At 34.3% G+C, this 25,818-nt stretch overlaps 1 protein-coding gene across 1 annotated transcript; it reads left to right on the top strand.

Annotated features, from left to right (window-relative positions):
• LOC120334842 (uncharacterized) lies at positions 1-24,799 on the top strand. The gene is made up of 33 exons (XM_078114492.1): positions 1-288; positions 693-852; positions 1,312-1,431; positions 1,666-1,787; positions 2,134-2,388; positions 2,764-2,866; positions 3,142-3,265; positions 5,907-6,077; positions 6,577-6,772; positions 7,415-7,520; positions 10,429-10,542; positions 10,940-11,110; positions 11,265-11,335; positions 11,677-11,776; positions 12,031-12,111; positions 12,445-12,528; positions 12,917-13,000; positions 13,205-13,278; positions 13,485-13,624; positions 15,872-15,968; positions 16,447-16,511; positions 16,898-17,032; positions 17,298-17,429; positions 18,165-18,322; positions 18,701-18,836; positions 19,298-19,398; positions 19,765-19,898; positions 20,212-20,288; positions 20,519-20,653; positions 20,780-20,917; positions 22,031-22,170; positions 22,314-22,449; positions 23,483-24,799. Exons 1-33 carry the CDS (start codon positions 219-221, stop codon positions 23,552-23,554), a joined length of 4,002 nt encoding a protein of 1,333 aa, XP_077970618.1. The 5' UTR covers positions 1-218; the 3' UTR covers positions 23,555-24,799.
• Positions 24,800-25,818: the final 1,019 nt, after the last annotated feature.

The following is a 25,818-nucleotide window of genomic DNA, read 5'->3' as shown; positions in this document are numbered from 1 at the left end:
ATTTTGAATATACTGCATATTCATTGATTCACTAAAAAAGAATATACATACATATTCAACATCATTCGGACAACATAGGTTCAGCAATTACATAATTAAGAACTCAGAGGGCGCTATGCATCGGAACTAGGAAAGTCCACTTCTTACATGATCTCCAAAATAGTTTCTGGTCAAGCTGTATTTATGTATTTGAATGAAAATATTGAAATGCAGAGAAAATGAACGCGTTTGGAATATCATCACTCTGTATTATTATGTCAATAATACTTGGAGTCTCAAACGCACAAAGTAAGATGCTTTTTTTCCAAATATAGTAATGACATTGTACGTTGAAATAGATACGTCGTCTTAACGTCTTATGTAACGCGCATGGCAATATATGTATAGTCTGATCATATTGTGATATTGATCAACAGCGGAATAAATGAGATACCATAATTATTTTACAGATATGTAAGTAAAAATAAATTAATTTTTTGGGCTAGACAAACTAATTTTCTTACAAAAAATTATTACGAAAAATTGCGATTCTGCTGTTTTCCATCGATAATTCATTATATTATCTCACTATTCTCGAGTAACATCAATAAATAGCATGTTTGCGTTTTTGCAAATGCATGGCCGATCGACTGGACTGGTATTTCTTTAATTACAGTGTTGCTAACTGTTATTGTCGAATTGTTTTCATATAGGTCCATGGGCAACAAAATGCGTAGATCAGTACGAACTGACTTTTTTCAATGATACTCGGAAGTATTACGAAGAAGCAAAAGCTGCCTGTGAATCACTGAAGGGATACTTGGCAAAAGTTGATAATCAAAGAATGACTTATGTCATCAATGCAACCTTTGAGTGAGTTTATAAATTATGCCACCCAATGCAACCCGAGTCCAATAACTTGGTTTTTGAATCAATTCCAAGTTACTGCATTTCCGAGGCAATTACGATTTTTCTAATACAACAATAAAGATGTGTTAACTTGTTCTTTAAAGAATCATTAGCTATTCCAAAGACTTTTCTCCTAGTCTTGTGTCAATTTCCATTAAGTCAAGTGCATTTAGCATCAAGTCTAGTGTTCGAGTTATGTTGACTAGATAAGTCACCTATAGGGCTTACAAATACAGTGACTCGAGTCTCCCCAACACTTGAGTATATTTGTATAAATGCTTGCCCAGCATAGACAAGGCATCTACCGGTACTTAATGAATAGCTTAATATCGTTTTCGGCGCAAAATTCCAAGTGTTTGTCGAAGCAGTTAGGCTATTATTTATCTCGTTGGATTAAAATTTATTCTTGTTTGAAAATTCCAGACTCGTTGGATCTATTAATTCCTACTTCATTGGAGGTAACGATAGAGCATTAGAAGGAGATTGGAAATGGCAGGATGGTACTGATATGATAATGAGCGGACAAAATGGATATCAAAACTGGTTAGATCTGAAATAATAATAAAATAATCATTATGTATTTTTTTTATCTTATTCTTCATAAACATAAGAGTTTTCAAAAATAACAAAATCATTTCAGATACTGCGTTGTCAGTAACGACCAGTATTCGACCCGCTCAATTTTATACTCAGTAATTACAATTTAAATGTACAGGAAATCTGATATTGAACATAAAAGTTTATTGATATATAAATTTAGTTATACATTTATTGAAGGAAAAGCGGTCAGCCGAACGATTATAGTGATGATGGGGAAGATTGTTTGATGGTAGGAAGAGACAGTTATCAATGGGTGGACAGCCCCTGCCATGAACAAATATTTTACATTTGTCAATCAGGTTATTTTTTATTATTTTCTAATCTAAGCCATGAGAAAAAAACTGGCATCTACTTCTATTGCGAAGACTTTCTGTTAATTTGAGTAACAAATCCCTTTTTTCGTTGGGCCAAAAATGTACTGTGTCATCAGTAGGAAATCAACGTAACAATACCTTTACGAATAATATAGGAATAAATCGAATTTCAAGAAAAATCAGTGATCCAAGACGATTATCATTATATTTAAATTGTAGTCTGATATAAATATATATTGGTTCTTAGTATAACTATGACCTAGTTTCTATTAGATTAGAGTAATAATATTAATGTTGTTTGCTCATCATAATGCCTATCTATTGTTTACAGATGCCATTTCCATCGATGCTAGCACAAATTATAAAAAAATAGTGTGCACACTAAAAGATTCCTGCACGAATATGGAGGTACAATGGTACAGAAATTTTAGTCCTGTCACGGAAATGTCCAAACAAAATGGAATTTATCAACAAATCAATGGAAAGGAATCAATATTACATCTAGGGAATGCATCAATTTCAGATATCGATACATACATTTGTAAGATAACGGATGCTAGTGGCGGTATTGAGTATAATGTCACAGGTAAACTTATAGTTAACGATAAAACAACGAGTCATTATATATACTTGATATATATTCCGGGTAATAACGGACAAAAAATAACATTTTACTACTAATTGCTCAACTATCTCTATTGTTCTCTGGATTGCACAATTAGCATAGCCTATTATTATAGGATGTAGATTTTTGCGACAAATCCTTTCTTTCTGTTTACGATATAAATCGGATCGCTACGTGGACGTTGACAGTTGACACAATGCCCAAAAGCGACAATATTAAAGTGATGAATTCGCCATTTCGGGAAAAGATTACATTATTCTTATTATTTTTGAATCGAATATTGTTACATCTATAACTAACACAATCATATTATTAACATGCATATCGGTCTTCTAGTGGAGGGAAATCCATCAATCACGTCGGTCGCCAATTCGTCATGCAATCAAAATTTGATCGTGACATGGATACCCAACAATAATGCTATCGGAGTTATTCACAGGTACAAAACATCATTTACTAATTAAACCTATGCCAATGAAGTAGATATTAAGTAGATGTTTCATTGTACATGTTGAGATGCCGATGGCTGAGAGCTAAAGCCACCATGCAATTTAGCTGCTACAATACCTGATAATAAATTTTTACTGGGATACTAAATGTATGAATATACTTTTGGTTGATATATAAATATTTCATTATATTTATCCATCGAACAGTCTATTGCCTGTCCATTTACTAGCACTTATACTAACAATCTATTTCGTTTTATTTTAGAATCTCAGCATGGAATTTGACTACCAAAAAAGAGGTCTCTTGGAATTCATCGGTTCCTACATCAATCACGTCTCAATATACAGAACTTTTCGGTTTGGAGGCCTCATCAGAATATTTTGTAACGGTATGTTGGTGTTTTGATTTTTGAATTTATCGCGTTGGAAAGCAATATATCATACGATGTTTCAAGTGCCAAAGGTTTGGACATATTGCAAAATTTTGTAAAAGTAAAGTAAAATGTGCAAATTGCGGATCGGAACATTCTACGAATGAGTGCACAATACCAAGCAAATGCTATCGATGCCTGGGAAATCATAGCGCTGCTAGCCCCAAATGCCCAGAGTATAAGAAGCGAAAAACATTCAAATTCTACAAAAGCAAGGAAACATGACCTATGCTGAAACAGCACGTACAATTCAGGCGAGGAAAATTATGCAACCTTAAGATCTAAAATATGATCAAAAACAACAAAAGAGAACAGAATCAGAGTCAACACAATCAAAACAGGCAAAAACAAAAAATCGATTCCATACTCACCAACTCAACAGAATCCAATTCCACAAACATCAACCATGGACATAGTGAGCTTGATCGAACTCATTACAGATATCCTGAAAAGAATAGTCGCAATGAAAACACCAACTGAATATAATATAACAAAGATAATTGCTGAGGTAGCAAAAACAAGACTCAAAATTGATATGACAACAACTGATCAAATAGAAAATTTGGTACAAATGGATGAGAAAGACCAAAATGAAACGTCCTGATGGCCCTCACAATTTTAAAATGGAATTCTAGAAGCATCAAATATAAAATTTCAGAATTAGTTCATTTTATATATCATACACATCAAATACCAGATATAATTTGCTTAAAAGAGACATGGTTGAATCCAAAAGACGAAATAAACATACCAGGATACCAAATTTATAGGAAAGACAGGCTCAGAAGAAGGGGAGGAAGTTGCTTAATAGCAGTGAAAACTTCTTTATCATTCAAAAAAAAATACAGGTTACGACAACGCAAATTGAAATTCAGGCAATAGAAATTAATGGATTTTATTTGTTCAATGTATACAACCCTGGAGTAAATATCACACAAGAGGTTTTGAATGAAATTCTTAATATACACAGACAAAACGTAATCATATGTGGAGATTTCAATGCCCAAAACACTATTTGGCATTGTTCACAGACAAATTCAAGAGAACAGGTTCTACAGTCATTCATTGAAAGCCATGAATTAGTTATTTTAAATGATGAAATGCCTACAAGAGTAGGAAATGGGAATGAAAGCTCTGTCATTGATTTATGCATAACAACGAAGGACATTGCCCACTTATGCATGATGGAGATATTACATGAAAATTTAGCAAGTGACCATAATTTAATCTGGATGTCATTGAACTCATATAAAACCCCTTCAAAAGCAACAAGGCAACCATACATCACGACTAAAAGAACAGACTGGGAAAAATATAAAATTGAAAGCTTCAATCATATAAATGGTCCAACAATAAACGATGACGTTGATCTTTTTAATACAAACCTGTGTCAGGGCATAATTCTCAGCGTCACATTATGTACTCCACAAAATGTGATTGCTTTATCGAAAAAATGCGCTACCATGGTGGAATAAAATATGCAGCAAGGCTGTAAAAGAAAAGAAGCATATAGGAAACTAAAAAGAAGTTCTCTACCCCAAGACCTAGTGGCATTTAACAAGGCGGCAGCAACATCAAAAAAAGTAATACTACAGCAAAAGAGGGAATACTGGGAAAAAATTCAAACAAAGTGGGATACCAAAACAAATCCAAAAATTGTTTGGAATACTATAAAGAAAATGAAGGGGAATATACAAAACAATGACTAAAAACTAAAATCCGGAAATGGGGAAATAACAAACCACAAGGAACAAGCTGATGTACTTGCCGGAGTGTTTGCCCAAACCATGTGTTCAGACAGTCAAGATGATGTATATAACACAAATAAAAATATTCGTCAACAGTATTACAACCAAGTTAAAATGGAAATTCAACAAAACACAAACCCAATTATGTCATAATATAATAGACGAATAATAATACATGATCTAGAGAGGGAATTAAAAGATTGTAAAGATGATACTACCCCAGGGGAAGATCAGGTTACATACAAAATGATCAAAAAACTTCCGGGACCATGCAAAGGAATAGTCCTTAACTTATTTAACAACATCTGGGATATCGGCCAAATACCAGTAGCATGGAAGCACTCAATCATGATACCAATCCATAAAACAGGTAAACAGAAATCAGACCCAGACTCATACAGGCCTATTTCTCTAACCTCTTGCTTATGTAAAATTATGGAAAAAATTGTTGGCAACAGACTGATGTTATATTCAGAATTGAATGGAAAACTCAACAAAATTAAAAGTGCTTTTCGCAAACAAAGATCCACACTTGATACACTTATTACGCTTCAAGATACAATCACAAAATCTCTTCAAACAAGACAAGCAACTTTAGCTGTATTTCTTGAATTTAACAAAGCTTATGACACTGTATGCCACCATGGACTAATAGGAAAAATGACAGACATGGAAATAAATGGAAAAATGTTCAACTTTTTTGATAATATTTTAGAAAAAATGTTGAAACGATCGTTATGGCCAATAAACGTGTCCAAAAACCAAGCATTTATAGTTTGATAGTGAATGTGTTTTTATGAAAAAAGTTTCTCGAGCAAAATACATAATAACAATATGTTTATGTGTATTAGGTCGCGGCTTGTGTGTCTGAAAGCAAGTGTGGTTATGAATATTCGGACAACGAAACTGCAAGTACAAATGGAAAAACCGAACCTGTGTTATCTACATCTCTATCAACTAACTGTTCTATTCAATGGGTTTGGAAGACTAATGAAAAACCAGAAAAAGTTACAGGTTTGAAAGTAAGTGACGTAATAACTCGAGAAATACAGAAAGAATCATTCAGACTGGATTGTTGAATTTCCTATTAAGCTAGGTTTATGTGAAAAGTTAAGGATTTAATTAATTGAAGCAGTGTTTAATGCTGGTGAAATCCATCCACATTTACCTAACCTGTCAGTATTGTTTGGACAAATTTACAATAATTAAAGAAGTGCAATACGTCTGGTTAAATTTGTCTTAAAAAATACCAAAGATGTTTTTCATGACTCTTCGATTTTAGATTCGTGATGAGGTTAAATTATATATAGCAGAACATACAATTGTTTAAAGTTTGCCGCAGAGGCTTCAGATAAAAACCGTGGTTATATTCGCATTTGTTTTAGCGCCCCGACTAGTCCAAACAAGTGGTTTCATACTAACTCAATGGAAACCTCGGCTACGACAACATACCTACCCAATGAAGTTTTACTTGTTACTGTTCCATTGAATATATATTTTAATTATTCATCTATTTTTCAGGTCACCAGATATTGCACGACCATTGCCACAAGATCGGACGTAAAGTCTCCGCAAATAGACTCATTCAACATATCAATGCAACAATCTTTTACTCCGATACCCAACAGAAACTGCACAGTATCAATCAAAGTTATCGGATGTACAGGACTGAGCGAGGCAGTGAATGCAACAGGATATTGTGTTGGAAATCCAGCAGGTTTTGTATACTTTATCAATTGTGCACAATATTTCAGAAACAGGTAGCATGAACTCATTCACTAATTATACTTACGTAGTAATGCAGTTACAAGTAATAAAATCATGAATGAATATAGGAAAATTTCAGAAACAGATAGCAAGAACTAATTTAAAAATGACGTATTAATGCAGTTACTAGTAATCAAAACATGAGCAAATATGGGATATAGACGCAGAGGCACCGCATGGTAGCTCAATTTGCGTTATTGGATGAAATTCTTCGTTATTTATGTTATCAATAAGGGTATTATCCTATTATTGTCACACCAACAGAAATTAGGTTGGAATTTGGCTTTACCTATTTCTGATAATCTTAATAATAGATAATTGTAAGCGAAAAAACAGATTAGTGGCGAATCTGAAATACGCGTATTTAAAGGCTTATTTTGTCCTTTCACTTACACTAGAGCTAATATAAAGTTTTGGGTACTAACTGTTTTTTGCCCCATCGCTCTTTTTTTATGTTTAAGCTAAGTTTTTTTACTAATGGCCTAACCCTAACCTGGAGCACATACTACTCTCCGGTGTCCGCCCTATTGGTTCACATACTCCGGGAGTAAATTTGATTTTGTGAAAAAATTTTGATTTCTTTCTTCAACAGCTCCGGATGCAATCACAAAACCAATGGTTACTGATGACGCCACTGACAGTAACGGAATGCGCAAAATTACCGTGACTAAACCCGATGAAAGCAACGGTTTACTGAGGTTTGTATTGTGACGTAAGGCTGTCCAAGCCTGCCGAATATTTGAAATGGAATAGAATCGCAAATTATTCGAATTGTTTTGCGGCTAATTGGTATTCGAATCGTTTTGCGGCTAAGCGGCGGCGCTTTGCGCATAACTGGTTTCCCGATATTTTACTCGGATTCATTTTGCGTTAAAAAAAGATGTCGCGATCTCCCAACGACATGTTATTATCCATTTCATGCATGTTCATGACTGTAAAGTTATTATCGGCAATAAACGTTTAAAATGACGTTTTCGAGTAGTATAAAAAGCGAAAAAAAGGCAATTTAGTATCGACAGAAAACGCTAGTTCTATAAATAGAATCTATTTAAAGCTGTTGACAGCGCTGCCACTTTAGATGTTTTATTGCTAGATCCAGATGTGTTGTTCAAGATCTAGATGTAAAATTTGAAGTTTAGATGTTAGCTATGAAATCTAGCTTTTTTTTTTCAAAGTTCTAAATATTATCCAGTGGGAAATAAAAAAGCGATGTGTATAATTGTTGAACGAACAGTATTTAAAATCATATCATATCATATGCCTACCATGAATTGTATAGCGATGTGTATATTTGTTGAACGAACAGTATTTGAATTATATCATATCATACTATGATGCCTACTATGAAATCCAATCGATTTTATTCACAAGACTAGAGATAGCAATATAACTGTATAAAGTAGGGCGGTCCAAACCCAGGGCCGCGGGCCACATGTAGCGCGCCGCTTCATTTTCTGTGGCCCGCGTCGCATTTGGGCAGTGGTAAACAAAAAATCGCATTTGGTGTTGTTTCGTCATAAAAATAAACAGAAAAATCTTTATTAATATTGTTACATAACATCACTAATGTCACAGAATTGACTAGTGTTATGGCTATCTGAGGCAACTAGCGAAGTTGAATGATGTGCTTGACACGTCTAAATTGTTAACTGGTTTCTATATTTTCGGTCGAGAATATATGCTAACAAAGTAGGCTTCATAGAAAACTAAAAATCAAAAGAGGAATCTAATAGCCTAGGTTGGGTATGCCTGATAACTAAATATTAATGTTATGACCGACCAATATAATCCTGCCGGGTGTTTTTTTTGCAACCGGCCAAAACAGTATTACAAAAAATGCTACCTATATGTCAGAAAATTTAGTAATTACCCTCCTGTATCTCAAATTTGGTAAAATTCGGTAATCAATCAATCTGCAGTTATTTGTAAGTTATTTTGTAAACATGAATTTGAAAAGAAAGCTGACCAATTCAAACAGATTTTTGACTGGATATGGAGGAGAAATTCCAAATGCATGCTTAATAAGTCTGCAAGTTGTGTCGGTGACTATCACTTTCTCCGTTATGAAGATTTTGAAATCTTACACTAAATGTAGATGTACTAAAATTTTTGCACGTTTTAGCTTGATAAAAAACAAATAATGACCAATGTGTCTAGACAATAAATGTGTTTGTTCTGTATTGCACTGTTTACCTATTCTTGGCAATATTCTGGCCCGCGAACAAAACAAAAATTATAGTGTGACCCGCGAGTCCGACAACCTTGGACCACCCTGGTATAAAGTATATGCCAAAGATTTTTATCTTCAGTATCTGACATTAACAGCTGAAACGAAGACTACCTGCAAATTTGACTGTTTTAAAAAGCATGTCTTTGTTTTCTGTCAGCAACATACGACATACATTCTGTTAGCTGTCATAAAATATACCTATCCTAAAAACATTATCGGAAGGGCAGAGGGTCAGCTACAAAACTTTAATCTTGTAAAGTCAGAAAGTGGAACGATAACACGGCAACAGCAATGTAAGCCAGCAATGTTACTACGTCATTTAAATGCTGATGTTGAAAAAAATTTAGTGCAATAAACTGTGAAAAAAACAAACTAAAAAACAGCAGTGGGACAGATTCACTTAATGCAGTACTAGTCAACCCAAATTCAAATAAACAATGTTGCACGTCATATAGGGAACTTGTTTTGGTTTCAAAAATATATGTACAGCAGAAACATATAAATCCTTTTGAAGCAACTGTAGCAACAACATCAACTTCAAATGATCTTCGAAATCAATTTATTAAATTATCAATTTGCTTAAAATTACACAAAAAATACTAAGACTTATGATAATAGGATTAAAATAGAATCTACAGGTTTTGCATGCCCTATTGAAACTGAATCCAATAGTATTAGGTAAATAAAGTATTGAGTGCCTGTGCAGTTTTCAACCCTCAAAACTCTAATTTTGGAGACATGTGATCTTCTTATATAACTCTGGAAACATAGTTATATGCAAAATATAAGCTGTATTTTAGATGTAACTGCACATACGTTGACACAATATATCGAGGGGGGAATTTCTATTGTACAATAGAGACATATTTATAATTGCGCAATGATATTCGATCATTCGATTCGATAAAATATTCGATTCGAATCAAAAAAATATTCGATTTTGAACAGCCCTTACACTATACAAAGAAAGTAAAACAAATAAATTAAATATTAATTCATTCCAACACGGAATTCAGGGCACGTTGTGCGAGCTGTTAGAATTAACAAATCTTGCGCTTTTTCTGTATTAAATTATTTTAAATTAGTAGCATGAACTTGTTATATGACACGAAGGTGGTTTTGGCACAACTAATGGACCAAGCAATTACAATTACATATTATTAGCTACGCATAGTTCGCCCAAAATTTTGTTGTTGTTTTTTAAATTTGGAAACGCAACTCTATTTGCATTCAGTACAGTATTTCAGCATTTGGCTGGAATTTTGCTGGCATTGTAGTGATAATATTAGTCACTGGGCCTTCGTGTCAGCCTATTAACCTCCGTATATTTTGCATTGCTTCCTTGTTTATTATGTAAATATTTTCATTGCATTTAGCTGTTTATTCGTCATCGTAAAAGATGAATCATCGGAACGAAATATTAATTTCAGCATGGAGAATTTGATCAAGGCAACCAATGGATACATCGCAGTAGCGCTTCCAGTTTACAAGTACGCCGTCCATATATTATAATTTCCAGGCAACTATAGTACTTATATTACGGAAGTTGCGCGCATAAATGTTCCAACTTACCATGGGCAGTGGTTTTGATCAAAATTTCGTTAATATTTACAAATTGGAGTATTTATAAAAGTAAAATAAAAAAGAATAGGAAATATTTAAACTTATAAGATACATCTGAAACAAATGGTTTGACTTGCTTACTATACTCTTCCATTCCTGACCTACTCTTAATCATAGTCGATTTTTACTTTTGTTCAAATGAAACTGCTTTCACGTCGATCCCAGAACTATATCCATAACAGACACAGTTATCGAATCATTAGCTCGCGCTATAAAAAGAATAGTAATTTTTTTTTCACCGTCCAATATTAACCCACATCGCAGATTTACTGGCGATAAACAAGGTATCAAGCTTGGCGATAGTTCGAATTCTTCTTGTGACGTCACTCAAATAATCGATGCTGTGTCCAAGAAAAAAAGACGGCGGAGAAATGTCGGAAAGAATGCAATATTTGTAGGACAAAATCGGAAACTTGACAAAGTAAAATCTTACAGGTATGGTAGTTTGAAGGAATAACATAAGATTCGAGAAATATCAGTTTTGCTTGAAGAATGTTTGACAATGAAGAAGTGACCACCCAAAGTACAAGAGGTGCATAATCAAAATAGTTTTTATTGCTTCTCCTATAACGTTCCCCTTTGTCTATAGTGTGTTCATCGTTGCAACAACGCCTTGTGGAAATAGAATTTGCATGAAAACGAGTCCACCAACACAATTAAGTGAGTTGGTTTTTTCTCGGCATTAGGTAACCAAATTTTTTCGGCAAATTTATCTCAGTTACGGTAGACTTGTTGAAAGTTGCGAATTAGTACATGAACATCGAACATACCGGATAAAGTGCAAATTTTAGAAAGTTCGAGTGAAACAGCCAAATTAAATTTCATTGAAAATTATTTCAACAAATGTCTAATCATGAAAACATATTTTAGAACTACTATAGTTCATTCATTGAAATAACAAGATGAAACGCGTTGCGACATTTTGCTAACGAGCAAGATTTCGCGGAATACGGTTATACGAGTCGTGCTTGAAAATCAAACACGTGTTCTTCGTTCTTTAGACAATACAAATGGTTTCCAATCTTGGACAATTTCAGTAATAGTAGCTGGAGCTTGCTTGTTGATTGCTCTGCTGATAATGGTTGTAGTTATAAAACGGCGGTGAGTTCCTATTTACAATATAAACTTACTAAAAGGTATTTAGTAGATGATGAAAATGCTTGTCTGAAGTTGTTTTGAAATATTGTTAAGAAACCACTTATATAGAAATAATATTTGCTATTGTTATAAAATATTCTTCAGAGCATAAACGATAATAATCTGCATATTTGCCTATTCAAAAATTGGAAGATGAAAAAAAATGTCATTAGTTGACTTCAAGTTTCTATAATTATATTTAAATACTGTTATTTTAGCAAAGTGAAAAGTGAATCAAGCCAAATCGATTCGATGGACGAAGGTATTCCAACAAGACCGGATAACGTGGACTCAGCTGCGTGAGTATTGTAAAGCTTCCCATATTGCTTCATATTGCCAACATTTATTGGATACGAATTGGATGGAATCGTTTTTTATTATGTTGTTGTTCTTATTTTTCTTCTTATTGAGAAAAAATCTTCCGTTTTCATTTTGCGACCTCGTGTTCACGAGAAACAGAGTTTATATCATATCGGTAATGCACGATAGGTATGGTTGGTTCGTTTTCGCCTTCGTGTTCATATATTTGAGCATCGAGCACTCACAATCATTTTGTTAATGGGAGACGGAAAGGAGATATTAACTGCTAAAGTGTATGAATTAGCTAATTTACATATATTATTTTGCTGTAGAAATTTTCAAAATGAAGAAGCAACAACAGACGGTTATGCTGAAGTGGGGTTCAATGCAACAAACAAAAGTATCCCATCAAACTCGTAAGGTTTTGTTTTGATTTTACAACGACGACAAAGTATGACACAATAATAACGGACAACCCTAGATGGATGAAGTTTATAAATTTCAACCCCTGCTTCCCTTCGGGACTCAGCCATTTAGCAACTCGAACTACCCCAACTATCTTCAAACAAAATTTCAATAATTTCTTCATTTTAGGGTTCAGCCTTTGGTGATTTCAACTATTTATTTAACTCCAAATGAATTTCACTTTTGAGTTTAACCACCCCGCCTCCTCACAAAAGCAATTTCATCCACTTTTCATTTTTAGCGTTCAGACTTTTAGTGTTTTCAAATAATTATTTTTGAGAACAATGAAACATCCGCTATTCTCCCATTGGCAGTCACACATATTTTATTTTGCAACAGGAATTTTCAAAATGAAGAAGGATCAACTGATGGTTATATTAATATGGCCTTCGCTAGGACAGCAAAAAATGTCACATCCACCCAGTAAGTTTTTGATTGGATTTTTAAATCTCTCGTGAGATGCAACAAAGTATTAAAAACTTACAGAAACAGTTGTAATCTTCATCGAGTAAGGATCCTAATAACAAAAAGTTATTTTACAATTTTCACCCAAGATTCCATGCGTACTAAATTATTTTAGAAAAGTGTAAATTAAATATTTTAGCCTGATATATTTGTCATTCTCAGAAATTCAAATCCCAAAACACAAACCAACCCGAGCACGCCGAGCGCACAAAAGACGCAAATAAATGCAGAGGAAGGTGGGTTGACAATTACTAATATCTCAGAATATCAGAGTACAGTAAATATGAATATATAAATGATAATAGTTATCACTATATCCCAAGCCTAAAAATATGAACCAGGATTTGAATTCAATATCACGAATACGTGGCTGAGACATATAATCCAGCATAGATCAGATAGATAAAAATATTTAAAATCACAATTCAACAATTATTTACAGATTTGGGTCGCTACAACAACGTAACGGCAAAATTTAAATTTACAAAATCCTCCGATACCGCTATCAGCACTTCTGATTTAGAAGAAGTTTACAATTCAATGAGAAAAAAAGAAAACTCACAGTTTTTGGATCAATTTCAGGTAATAATTTCCCCCGCGCTTCGATATCCAGTCATAGTAGTCTAGTTCAGTATCCTATATCATAAGTTACTTTATATCCTTATATCAACGGAGCTGGTCGACAGCAGTGTTGTGACTAAAAATTCAATAATTGATACCTCTGAAACACAAACAAGTATCGCGATAACGGTAGTAAGTCCGCGATACCGGTTACAAGTTCACGTATCGAACATTAACTATAAAAAAATCTGTATATGACGTAACAATGCAAAATTAATGTAATATTGGGCTATTTGGATAGCTAACTGATAGTCTATGTCTCTATGATGCTACGGCTTAAGCCTTGTTAAACGCTCACTCAGGGTTGCCATATTGGCTTTTTTAACGCCAAATTTGCCATTTTTGGCTCTTTTCAAACGCGTTTGGCTTCAAAATTTCCGTTTGGCTTTTTGGCTTTTTTTGGGCTTATTTCAAGTCTATTCTAGTGACTAATATTAAAATCATATGAAATACAATATTTAGTGTGTAACAACTGAACAATAGCCTATTTCCTGTACTTAGTTACTTAACATTAGGATTTCCTGGAGCATCGATTTCCTTGTTTGTTACATTAACTCTTAACTATACCCAATAAGAAATAAGTGCAGTTTCTGTAGCTGCTTAGACAGATGTTCAAGCAGGGTTGTAAACACTGCCTCGTTTTTATAGTTTATAGGTATTTGTCAGTTTACGTTCTGTTTCCAAAAAATAGTTGTGTAATCTAATTTTCATTATGCCTGATATGATTTATGTGGGCTTTCAGCTTTAGTTTAATTCTGCAATTGCAGTAACGATGTGATTAACTACGCTAAAATTACTGAAATTAGATATCAGTGGTCCACCTGTGAGCGGCAGGGGGCTAGATAATTTTTTAATAAAATTGATGGTTTATAAATTTTAAAAGTAAAAAAATTTTCAATAGTAAAGTACGATATCGGGAGAATTTTTTTTAAGGTGTAGCACAAGTTTAAGTAGAAACATACCGGTATTGTAGGTATATTACATACTGACAGACTGAAGCGGCACCCTGTATTGTATATATTGAATGGTAAAATAATGCTGCCCGCTTGATATTCATTTTACTTTCTACAGTTCTATAGGAACTTTACTTTCTATTTGTGTGCCTCACTGAATGAACTGATGGCTCTACATCATCATCAGTACGTTGTCAAGGGCTTAAAATCTGACAAATCATGGGGCTTTTGTACTTAGTAAAATTGTTGGCTTTTTCTGGCTTTTTTTATGTCTTGATTTGGCTTTTTTTGATCGCTGGGGTCTGGCAACCCTGCGCTCACTTTAACCTACCTAAACAATTCTATATATACTCAGATACGATTCAATAAGCGAAATATCATAAAAACAGTCCGCTATACCAGGGTAAATACCGAAAATTACGGCACGGTTTATATTAGCGAATGACTAACGTTACCGGTAACATCTGCTCTGTAGCGCCTGGAACTTTTTTGGGTACCCCCGAAGTATGTGAACCCCCGAAGTATGTGAACCAAGATGGCGGACACCGGAATGTAGTATGTGTACCCGGTTAAGGTTAGGAAATAATTTTATTTCAATTTTTCTTATTTTAGTTCTATTACGAGTTCGGGGACTAGCCAAGTGACTCCCGTAGTTTTTGTATTAAAAATACATGGCCTAACCCTAACCTGGTACACATACTACGTTCCGGTGTCCGCCATCTTGGTTCACATACTTCGGGAGTACCCTATTTTGCACATGCCAACGTTATTCAACACGAAATGAACCTATGAGACGGTTCGTTTTTATTATTATTATTATTATGTTGTTGTTGGTATTCTTCTTGTTACCATATAAAAAATTGCTTTTCACTCTAAATACTGGGCGATTTCCTTTGGAATTTTCAGTGGGGAAATATTATATTTTTCACTAGAAGACTACCGGTATTACTTATATTTATTACGAAAATTTCTGTGGGCTCTAAGAGATTCGGTTTTGGTGTGCGAAGACGTCATCATAATTCAAAATTGCGCTCCTTGCTGTGGTTCCGCCTTCACCGTACGGTAGGGTATACCCATACGATTTCGTGTCCATGTATTTGAGCATCGCTCTCATGTTTTGTTTATTCCCATCGAATGTGTTTGTCAACAGTCTCGAAATGTTCACCGTCAGTAGTTTAGATACTTGAATAACTTAGATTGGTATACATTTCCTCCCTGTGTACCAAAATTATTAGCATTTTGATTTGCGTTTCAGAAAATTCTTTCGGAAGCTGCCAAACTAGGAGAGCCAAAAAAATTTGCTTCCAATCCTGATTTAAAGAAAAAGAACAGATACAAGAATATTCTTCCATGTGAGTTGTATGGAGAAACATTAGTTGTACTTTAATTTGTTTTCCACAATAGTATTTTGTCACATCATTGTGAATATAGACAACGACATATTTTACGCGGCAAACTCATGCGTGGTATTAGTGAAAGTGATTCTTTGTGCAATTTGACTTTAACGTTGAAATCTCAATAACCTTCACGCCTTATAATAACGATTTTATAAGTCAAACCTAGACGACTTCGACCCGTTCGATTTTCGAAAGGTTAAGAATAACACAATTGAGATACAAAAGTTCATTAAAATTTGATCGACCTCCGTCATGTATGCTTCTTATTCAGTAATAAAGTATATTGAAAAAAAAAAAACTACAATAAGAAATTTTGAGTGGTCGGGGTGAAAGAATAAGAAAGCATAGCATCATATTATTGACATCTCAAAATGATTGACAAGATTTCAATGACCTTTTCAATAAATGTAATTGTGACCTTTCCCTTTTTCAGTTGATGAAACTCGAGTGAAAATATCACCAGAAGGTTCGGGATATATAAATGCCTGTTATATTGATGTAAGTATAAAACAAACCGCTATGATTTATTACCTTACGTTTGCCTTCTATGTTATAAATATACTTTCAAAAAACAACCTGCTATATGAAAAATGAATACGCCTGGTATTAATGTATGATAAAACAACCAAAAATATGGTGATACCATAACTGTTAATACACTAATTTGACTCCAAACATATAAAACTGAAATATTTATAAAATAAATCATACAGACACTTTATTATATCTCGGAAATTATATTGTCGATTTTCGCGTCGTTTCATATCATTTCTTATTCTACAAGACGTGAAACCAGCTAAAAGTTACTGAAACTGAGAGAAAATTCTCATTGCAAAAAAAATTGAACCTGACCTTCTAATTGGATGTTCAATTTCATTTTTAAGGGTCACAACAAGCGACGTAAATACATCGCAACTCAGGGACCTCTTGCAACGACTGTCGATGATTTTTGGCAGATGATAATCGAACATGAATGCTTTTTGATCGTGATGTTAACAAAGGAAAGAGAAGCTGGGAAGGTAATCTGACTTCACCCTGAATTCATTTCTGAACTAAAATTCTGACAAAATATGTCTATGGCCAAGTTGGTAATGGTTAATATGTAGATCCTAAACTTCCCACCGGTATGTTATTCAAAGATAAAAATACCGCAATATAATCCTCAAATATCTCATAACAGCTCAATTATCCCAAGAATTATGCAATACAATATATAGATACGATAGTGCATTACAAAAATGACGCAAGAAAAATATATTGAACACAATTAAATTCTATTTGTAGAAAAAATGTGAAAAGTATTGGCCCGATGAGAACAAAAACCAGAAGTTTGGTTCCGTGCTAGTGGAAAATGTACATGAAGTCAAATACGGCTCGTTTATAAAGCGAAGTTTTACTGCGAAGTCTCGTAATGAGGTAAGACAAAGACGCGTCAGTGAGTCAGTCACTCGCGTATTTGGTATCACAAAAGCATGTGTACTAGAGTCGATACAAAGATAAATATAATATTATAACTATTTGTGTGGCAGGAATAGCGATGGACCTCATGAGGTTTTCAAGCAGCGACACCTATAACGCTGTTACTGGTTTATTGTAAAAAGTTACTGCATATGGTATGTAATAGACACGATGGTAAACACATTTTGAGAATAACACATAAATTATCGATGAAATTCACAGCAAAAGCAATTTTGTCGAAGTATTTATTGAAATTACGAAAAAAACATATGAAGAGAAGAGTGCTTTGCATATCCATAAGTTCGGTGTAAAATATAACTTTCACGGTACAATTAATGTGGTATCCGTAATAGCCTATCATAATTGAGCGCAATAACCGAAGATATGAATTTGACATGGGTATATGGGCACTGTTTTATCAATTTTTATGAAAGATCTCCAACCGGTTTTTAGGAATCTTTAAATTTTGCACGTGCGATATTCCTGCTGCTTCTTGAGGTTAAAGTTATTTTTATCGCACAATGTACTGTCCCCTAAGCATTGATATGACTCACGTGACGGAAGTAGAATTATTATCTTAACCGCAATTTGATTGGCACATAACCCGTGTTGCGTTGGCGTATGTCCACGACCTAAAAGAAATTATAAATAGGTCGCTGACCTATACACTCCGGATCAAATGCTTTATTTTAGGATCTTGATGTCACGTTAAATGTATACCAGTATCAATTCTTGAAATGGCCTGACCATGGTGCGCCGGCAACCACTTCAGATTTATTGCGAATGCATCGGGCTGTGATGGAAAGTTATGGAGAAATCGGAAAGGGATCTCCAATTGTAGTCCATTGCAGGTATTACAACGCACAGCCTAGAAATCGTTATGGGTTATATGGAATTATCAGTCTTAGAACTATGTGCAAAACTCATTTCTCTGAAATGCCAATCACCCAACTCTGTCGAACCTCCCAAGATCATCTCAGACATTGGGATTGCTTTTCTGTAGGCGTACAGATTTTTTGTTTATATGAAGATAAATAAAATTTGATGATATGCTCTGTCTGCATTATCTGCATTAGAATCCGCGAGTTACATGAATATCAGGTCCTTCAATTTCTACTTTGGCACAGGGATGGTAAGCAGGCAAAGATAGGATCTATCAAAAATGTAAAATCTACGACAAACAAATTATCGCGACATATTTTAACACCTTCGTTTTCTTGGCTCTCTAGCGCCGGTGCAGGACGAACGGGGACATTGATTGGTTTTGATATTCTGCTTGATGAAAGCAAGTCTGTAGGATCTGTTGACGCCTTTGCTTGCGTTCTCAACATGAGGAAACAGAGAGTTGAGATGGTGCAAAATTCGGTGGGCTATATCTTATATTTTTGCCCATACCCATTCATTATTCGGCAACTGCACCCTGAAATGACTCAGATGTTCAACAGGAGAGCAATGCTCAAATATATAGACACGAGAGCCAAAACGAAGTAGTATCTAATCTTTTACGGTACCGGTATTCTGACCACCAGATCACTGAGATGTGATCACGGAACCAAGGCACGTTGCTCATTTTATAATATTGATGACGTCATCACACAAAACTTCGAAGTAAACAACGAATCCCAAAGAGCCCAACAATTTTTTTTTTTCGAAATAAACAAAATTAATAGCGTTTCAGCGACAACAAGAATCTTTTAATTACTAAATATTTCAAAGCAATTGGTCAAGTAATTGAAGAGAAAAGCGATTTTTCACAACAATAACAACACAATAACCAAACGATTTTTAGGTCCATTTTTTGTCCAATAATATTATTATTTATTTAGGATCAATACGTTTTCGTTCACAAGCTCGTATTCGAAGCCATCTTGTTTGAAGACAGAGATTTATCTTCTGATGAAGCAAAAGCTAAATTGAAAAAGATAAAGTATGAATAATTTTCTTTCATATATTCGGTCTTGGTAAATGACTCTCCACTAAGGCTTTACGGTTTTCCTACACAGATTCGCTCGCGTATACGTATTGGTGAGGGCATGGTTCAGTATTGCAGTTGTATTTTCAAATGCCCAGTCAGTCTGTACAGTAATTTTTTTTTTGTAACGTTGTCGGATGGTGGTACCAAAATTACATATGCAAAAATTACTAGAAGTACTTAAGGTACTAAACAACACTAGATCCTGGTAGTACAGATCACTGTATTTTCCGTTCCTTTTTCCAGCTGAACTTGGAAATTTACTATTATCGCTAAAATCAATTATCACAATAACAAGTGTCGAATAAATTTAAATTCCAGGACTCCTGATGGCGAAGCTTCAATAAAGAAAGAATTTGAAGATTTAAATCGAATTGGACCAATGAAAGACTCAAAATTGCGTGGGCTCGATGGTAAAAATAAGAAAATGAGCAGATCAAAGAAATCTATTCCATGTAGGTTTTGTAAACTTTATATTCCCAATTAAACATTCTTTTATGTATAAAACTACAGAAGCCAATTTTTGTTGACCACATTTGCCTGCTTGACATATTTATACAGATTGAGAAAGTCTACAAAATGCTCAAGAAGGGCTTCAATAGACTCTCATTACTGGACAAAATTAATAAACGTTTAAAATACCCAACCTTTCAAATTATTTTATTCTTCGGCCAATACAGCGCCGCGAATCTTTAGGGTGATGTACATGATTGCTATGTAAATCAAACTTTACTAAATCAACTTGTCTTTAACCCCCTTTTTTTCTAGACGACCACACACTGGTAACAATATTCATGCAACAAGATGAAGATGAGATACCTTATATGAATGCTTCGTGGGTAGAGGTACATTTAAAATTGACACTACTTATTCAACTTATTCAACTCCATACTCTTGAGGCCTATATATAAAAAAAACATGTAAACGAACAATGCCATTGTCTAAAGAATTATTGAACTTCACGCTTCAGGATTCAAATTTATTTGAAGTTATTAAAAATCATTTCATTGGCCAATTTCTTATTTGGTCCCAAACGAAAACTATTTGGAAGAAATATACTGTATACTTCTTTTAGAGCAATGATGAATCAAGTCCAATGATCGCCTCTCAAGGTCCAACTTCATCAAACATTAATTTATTCTGGAGATTGGTTCTGGATAACAACGTTAATACAATCGTTATGTTGACGAAACTCAAAGAAGGGAAAGAGGTTAGAAATATAAAATCTAAATCAGACTGCCAACTAACGCAAGATCTTGTTCATGTTTATTCACTTCAAACCAAATTCTGCAATGGTGTTTCGCTGAACTGACTTATTGCTTATTAATAATTTCAGGAACAATGTTCTCAGTATTGGCCTACAAATGTTGGTGAAGTTATGAAATGGAATAACTTATCTGTAACTAGGATTAGTGATGAAACAGAAGCTCCCGTAACGGAGAGAAAAATTCGAGTGGAGAGAGGACCTCAATCAGTGAGTCATTGCTATCAATCCTATAGGAATTTCAAGATAAAAAAAATGCAGTAGGTTGCAATAATTAACTATTCTGGCATCGCGGGTTGACAGGTCGCAAGTTTCAACCCTTATGCAGGTTTCAACCTCACTCAGGGTACAATATTCTGGTTAGAAATTGAAAAAAATGTAGAATTCCTGTGTTTATAAAAAAAAACATACAAGTAGCTCGTTTGGAGCGAAGTTGTAATAGAGTTCAGGGGTCGGCAACCTTTTGCCTCTCGCGGGCCAAACAGTGTTGCAAGCAGTGTTCCCTCTAAAGTGTGCGCGTGTGCGCGCGTACATAGATTTCAGAGGCTGGGCACACGCATAGATTTACTGCGCACAGACGTATTTCGATGTAATGTAACAATGTGCTCGGTTGGCAGGTTGAGAAAGTTTGTTGTTGGCCCACTTATTACCCGGTTAGAACGCCAAAATTTCTTCATTGGTTTTTGCACAAATATTAGTCATTTCCAAAAAAGTTTGCACACATACTACAAAAAATTGGAGGGAACATTGGTTGCAAGTCAACAAGTCATTGGCGGGCCGCACATATTTTTAGAAAGTTGAAAACCGAACGGATGATACTTTATATAATAAAAATGAAGCAGTGATACATCTCTCAATTAGAATATATTTATTTTCTCATTGCATTGCATTTCCGGCGCCATTGAACCCCGCCATTGAAGCATCAGCTTTCTGCGTTTTATTGCCATTTGTCTATTTATAGGCTCATTAAACGAGTAATTGTGAATTTTATACTTGTTAGATTATAATATAATTTAGTCTGCACGCGTCTCACAACAAATTGTGTAACGTGAAAAATATAATCATCAAAACAGCTGTTTTGTTTCTATAATTTTGTAAAGCGTCGCGGACCGGATTAAGTTACTCCGCGTGCTGGATCCGGCCCGCGGGCCGTAGGTGGCCGACCCCTGTAATAGACACCCTAGAAAAAGTAGGTAATGATGCTAGTCTATCTACTGTACTTGCTATGCCATTTTTGATTAGCACAATTCGTAAGGTACTATACTGCTTTCAGTGACCGAATATAAAGCAAACAAATTTCTGAACATTTTCTCATTTTTTCAGAAAACAGTGACTCAGTTCCATTACATTGGATGGAAATCAACAAGTTGCCCTGAAGATGGAAGAGAAATAATTGATCTTGTAAAAAGGATGCAGAAAAATATCCGATCAACTGGGAATGGAGTCACTCTCATACATTGCAGGTATTTATCGCCATCGGTACTTTGGTGAGAATGAGATTTATTTATCAACGATTTGTAGCTGTGTACTTTGTTTTAGTCCAAATCTAATATGGCATAAAAAAATAATGAATAATCACATTGTTTCTCAATATCTTCTATTTCAGTGATGGTATCGGTCGAACTGGTGTATTCTGTGCAACAGTGAACCTGATAGATCGATTGAAATGCGAGAATCGAGTTGATGTTCTCAGAACCGTGAAAGATCTCAGAGATTGGAGACCAAATATGGTGGAAAATTTGGTAAGAATAGTCACATCATTTTTTCTTTTTATTTCTTGTGTCATGGAGGTCGCCCAACTTATTCATCACAGTAACGTGACAAATCATCAACCTCGGTAATCTAATTATGTTATCGTGGAATGATTTTTCAAATTACGCATATAAATGTGATATTCACGTGAGTGAGTATGTAACGTAAAATAAGGTAATATATATACAGCCATCGCATATACAGTCAAAGTGATATTCGTATACAACTAACCTAATATACCCATACAGCCATTCAAGTTATGTGCATGCAAAAGTAATCGATTAAGTATGCATTTAGCGTTGCCTATTGTTTTATTTAATGTAAGCGGAATAGCACATTCATACACCAACAAAATACATCTATAATAGTATCATTCACGTGATGCTTCGCTTATTCGACAACAGATAACGCTCTGATTTCAAAAACACGGTCATACATGCATTTATAATTATTTGGTTGCATATGTATAAGTGTAAATGGCTGCATATGTACGTGATTTTAATTTATAATTGGCTGCATATATACGTAAATAGATTATACATGTATATTTTGGCTGTATTTATAATTATTGTATCAACCCTATCGGTTTAATTTAATTTTTGAAAGTGTAGAGAATTGTTTCAGAAAATGATTCATTAAAGGATCGTTTCGAAAAGGCCTATTTGTAGTACATAATGACACCGTAATGGCAGTGGTGTAATAGTGAATCGCTTTGGCTAAAAAATTTGAAACATTTTAGCATCGCGGGTTCGCGAACAGTGAATGTTTAATTGGTGAGTTAATGCGACACAAGAATCTCGTTCAGAGCAAGAACATAAAACACCTGAAAAAAAAAAATTCTATGTGGGAGTGCGGTTTGTCCATATATCTCACACAATTTAATAAATTTGTTGAAAGTATATCTTTAAAGTGCCCACGAAAGTTCCTAACGTTAACAATTTTAACAGCGTAAAACTATTAGCCAATTGTATTCACTACGTATCATCGCTTTGGTTTCTAAAACACAATTATAATTTATTTCAGGATCAATACAAGTTCTGCTATCAAGCTATCGTGGAATATCTGAAATCATTCGATCTTTACTCAAACTTTTAACTTTTTATTACGACATGAAACTTTTATTTCCATTATTTTCTTGTATATTTCATTATTTATCGCAGATTAACGATAATTGAAATTATTTAATTATTTGAGTATCTTCTATGTTTTTTTTAACTTTTTCTCATTGGTTGATTATAACAGAATAAGAATCATAGCGTCAACAGTTATTAAAGCATATCTATTCTGTACTTGTTGTTCACTATATCGTATATTTATATTATTTGTGTATTATCACGTACGTACGTTTGTCGTTTATATGAAGTGGTTTAAGAAATCCTGTAGTGATACAATTTAATATTTGCGTTTCAAAGTAAAATGGTTGGCTGATTTTACAAAAATCAGAGACTTTTATAATATTATCACAAAAAAATTTGCTCAAGATCTTAAATGTGGAAACAACAGTAGAGTTTAAGACTGATTGACACACATACACAATCAGTCATGCGACAGAAATGTCAATGGATAGCTGTACACGCCAAACTTAATAATTCACATTAACTGATAAACAAAAACCCAGTTTTCTTATAGAATTAGCCTTCGCCCTTTTACATATATTTTCTGAACATTGAATATATTTTTAGAACGCGCTTCAGGTTATTTTATAATAAAATTAGGATATGATATTGAGACGTAAAATAAGTGAGTCTGAGTGTAAAAATTTAATAAATATAAAATGGATGGTAATCGTTCTATTATGGTTTATTCCATGTTTGAATTAATATAATATTGTTTCGGTAAATAACTGTTTCATGCATATTCTATTCAAAAGATGATTATAATGAAAGCACATAGCAACGTATGTCTTGTTGTAATGGTGTATTTTTCCTACCTGTAATGGCACTGGCATGCCTTGAGTGTACAAATTGCCATCTATGCCTGTTGGTGATTTTATATAGACGAAAACAAAATTTTCGTGCCGTCATTGTTCGGATAAGAGATTAATGCTCAAATATATGAACATGAAAGCCCAAACGAAGTAGTCTACCCGCCATTTTCTTAAAACCCTATCCCGCACGAAGCTAGAACTATGAACAGCTACCGGTAACTGGGTCTAGTGTAGTATAGTATCACAAGAAGTGGGCGTGGAGTAACAATTTATGAACATGTCATTCCTGACCCAAACCTGACTGCGCCATCCCAAAATTACATCCCGGCTACGTCATAATAACAAAACGATTCACACGTATTATTTATTCATTCAATATTGTATTCAAGTATTTATGTATTATCTAAACAGCGAAAAATAAATATTCTCAAACCATGAATGTTGCATGACTACTCAGACTTCAGTATCTAATTTACAATTTCCTCTAAGTGTTGTTCTTGGCTCGCTGGGAACTAAAAAAAATTGGGCATTCTGATGCCACTGCTACCATTGCGAATACAATCTATCACACTACTCTTGGAGTGAGACAATAACTCTCGCACACCGCAGAAGTTATTGTAGGATCGTTTGTTAGTCAAGACAGGCGATATTCGGCACTTCATCTTTAAACCTTGGCAGCGGCAAAACTTGCATTTGTTACATAATAATATGCTCTATTGGCCCAAACTTAAGTACTGTATGTGTATATTCTATTTTGCGCAGGTATAGTACTGTATTCTTCCTGTTTTAAAACACACAGATGGTTCAAGGCAATTTCTGGGGGTATTTTGTTAAATTCACTCAACATCAGACGCGATCGACTACTCGTGACGTGGCGATCGACGTGTTAGCCACCCCTGCTATAACGCATGCCTCCGCCTAGTACATTGACCAGCCATGATAAGTTATTACCAATCTTCTATTTCAATTGTTTTGCCTCTACCAAGTAGGCAACCACTTCGGCATATCTTTTATCAATACATCAGATCATGTTCGTTTCTGCAAAGTTGGATGCATATCTTTATATATAAAATTGAACATTATTTCAGTAATACGAGACCAATGTTAAAATATATCTGCATGGAGGTCAAATGTCAAAAGTGTGTTCACATGAATAATAAGGAAACCACAATAATTTGTTCAGAATATTGAATCACGCATGAATCATGAAGATAAGTAGTAAGACACGAACTTCTTCAATTTTCACGTACTGAATATTATTAATCGAACTACTAGTTGTGGTAAAAGGAAGTATTTTGACAACAGCAACCCTGGCAATTTGTCAAAACTATTCAAATTTTATAAGAATATATGATGGAGCCATATTCACTTATGTTCACAAATATCGTACAGATTTTAATAGAAAAACGAGTGAAGTAAAATATATAAAGCA

The sequence above is a fragment of the Styela clava genome, chromosome 1 (genome assembly GCF_964204865.1).
Source record: "Styela clava chromosome 1, kaStyClav1.hap1.2, whole genome shotgun sequence".
Classification (NCBI taxonomy): domain Eukaryota; kingdom Metazoa; phylum Chordata; class Ascidiacea; order Stolidobranchia; family Styelidae; genus Styela; species Styela clava.
The sequence above is the reverse complement of the archived record's forward strand: the minus strand, read 5'-3'. Positions and strand labels throughout refer to the sequence as shown.

Bases quoted from the DNA above. Each gene is read 5' to 3' on its own strand.
- LOC120334842 (XM_078114492.1), top strand. From the start codon at position 219: ATGAACGCGTTTGGAATATCATCACTCTGTATTATTATGTCAATAATA. The intron at 7,521-10,428 runs GTTTGTATTGTG...CATTGCATTTAG, and splicing joins GAAAGCAACGGTTTACTGAG to CTGTTTATTCGTCATCGTAA. The intron at 15,969-16,446 runs GTGAGTTGTATG...TCCCTTTTTCAG, and splicing joins ATACAAGAATATTCTTCCAT to TTGATGAAACTCGAGTGAAA.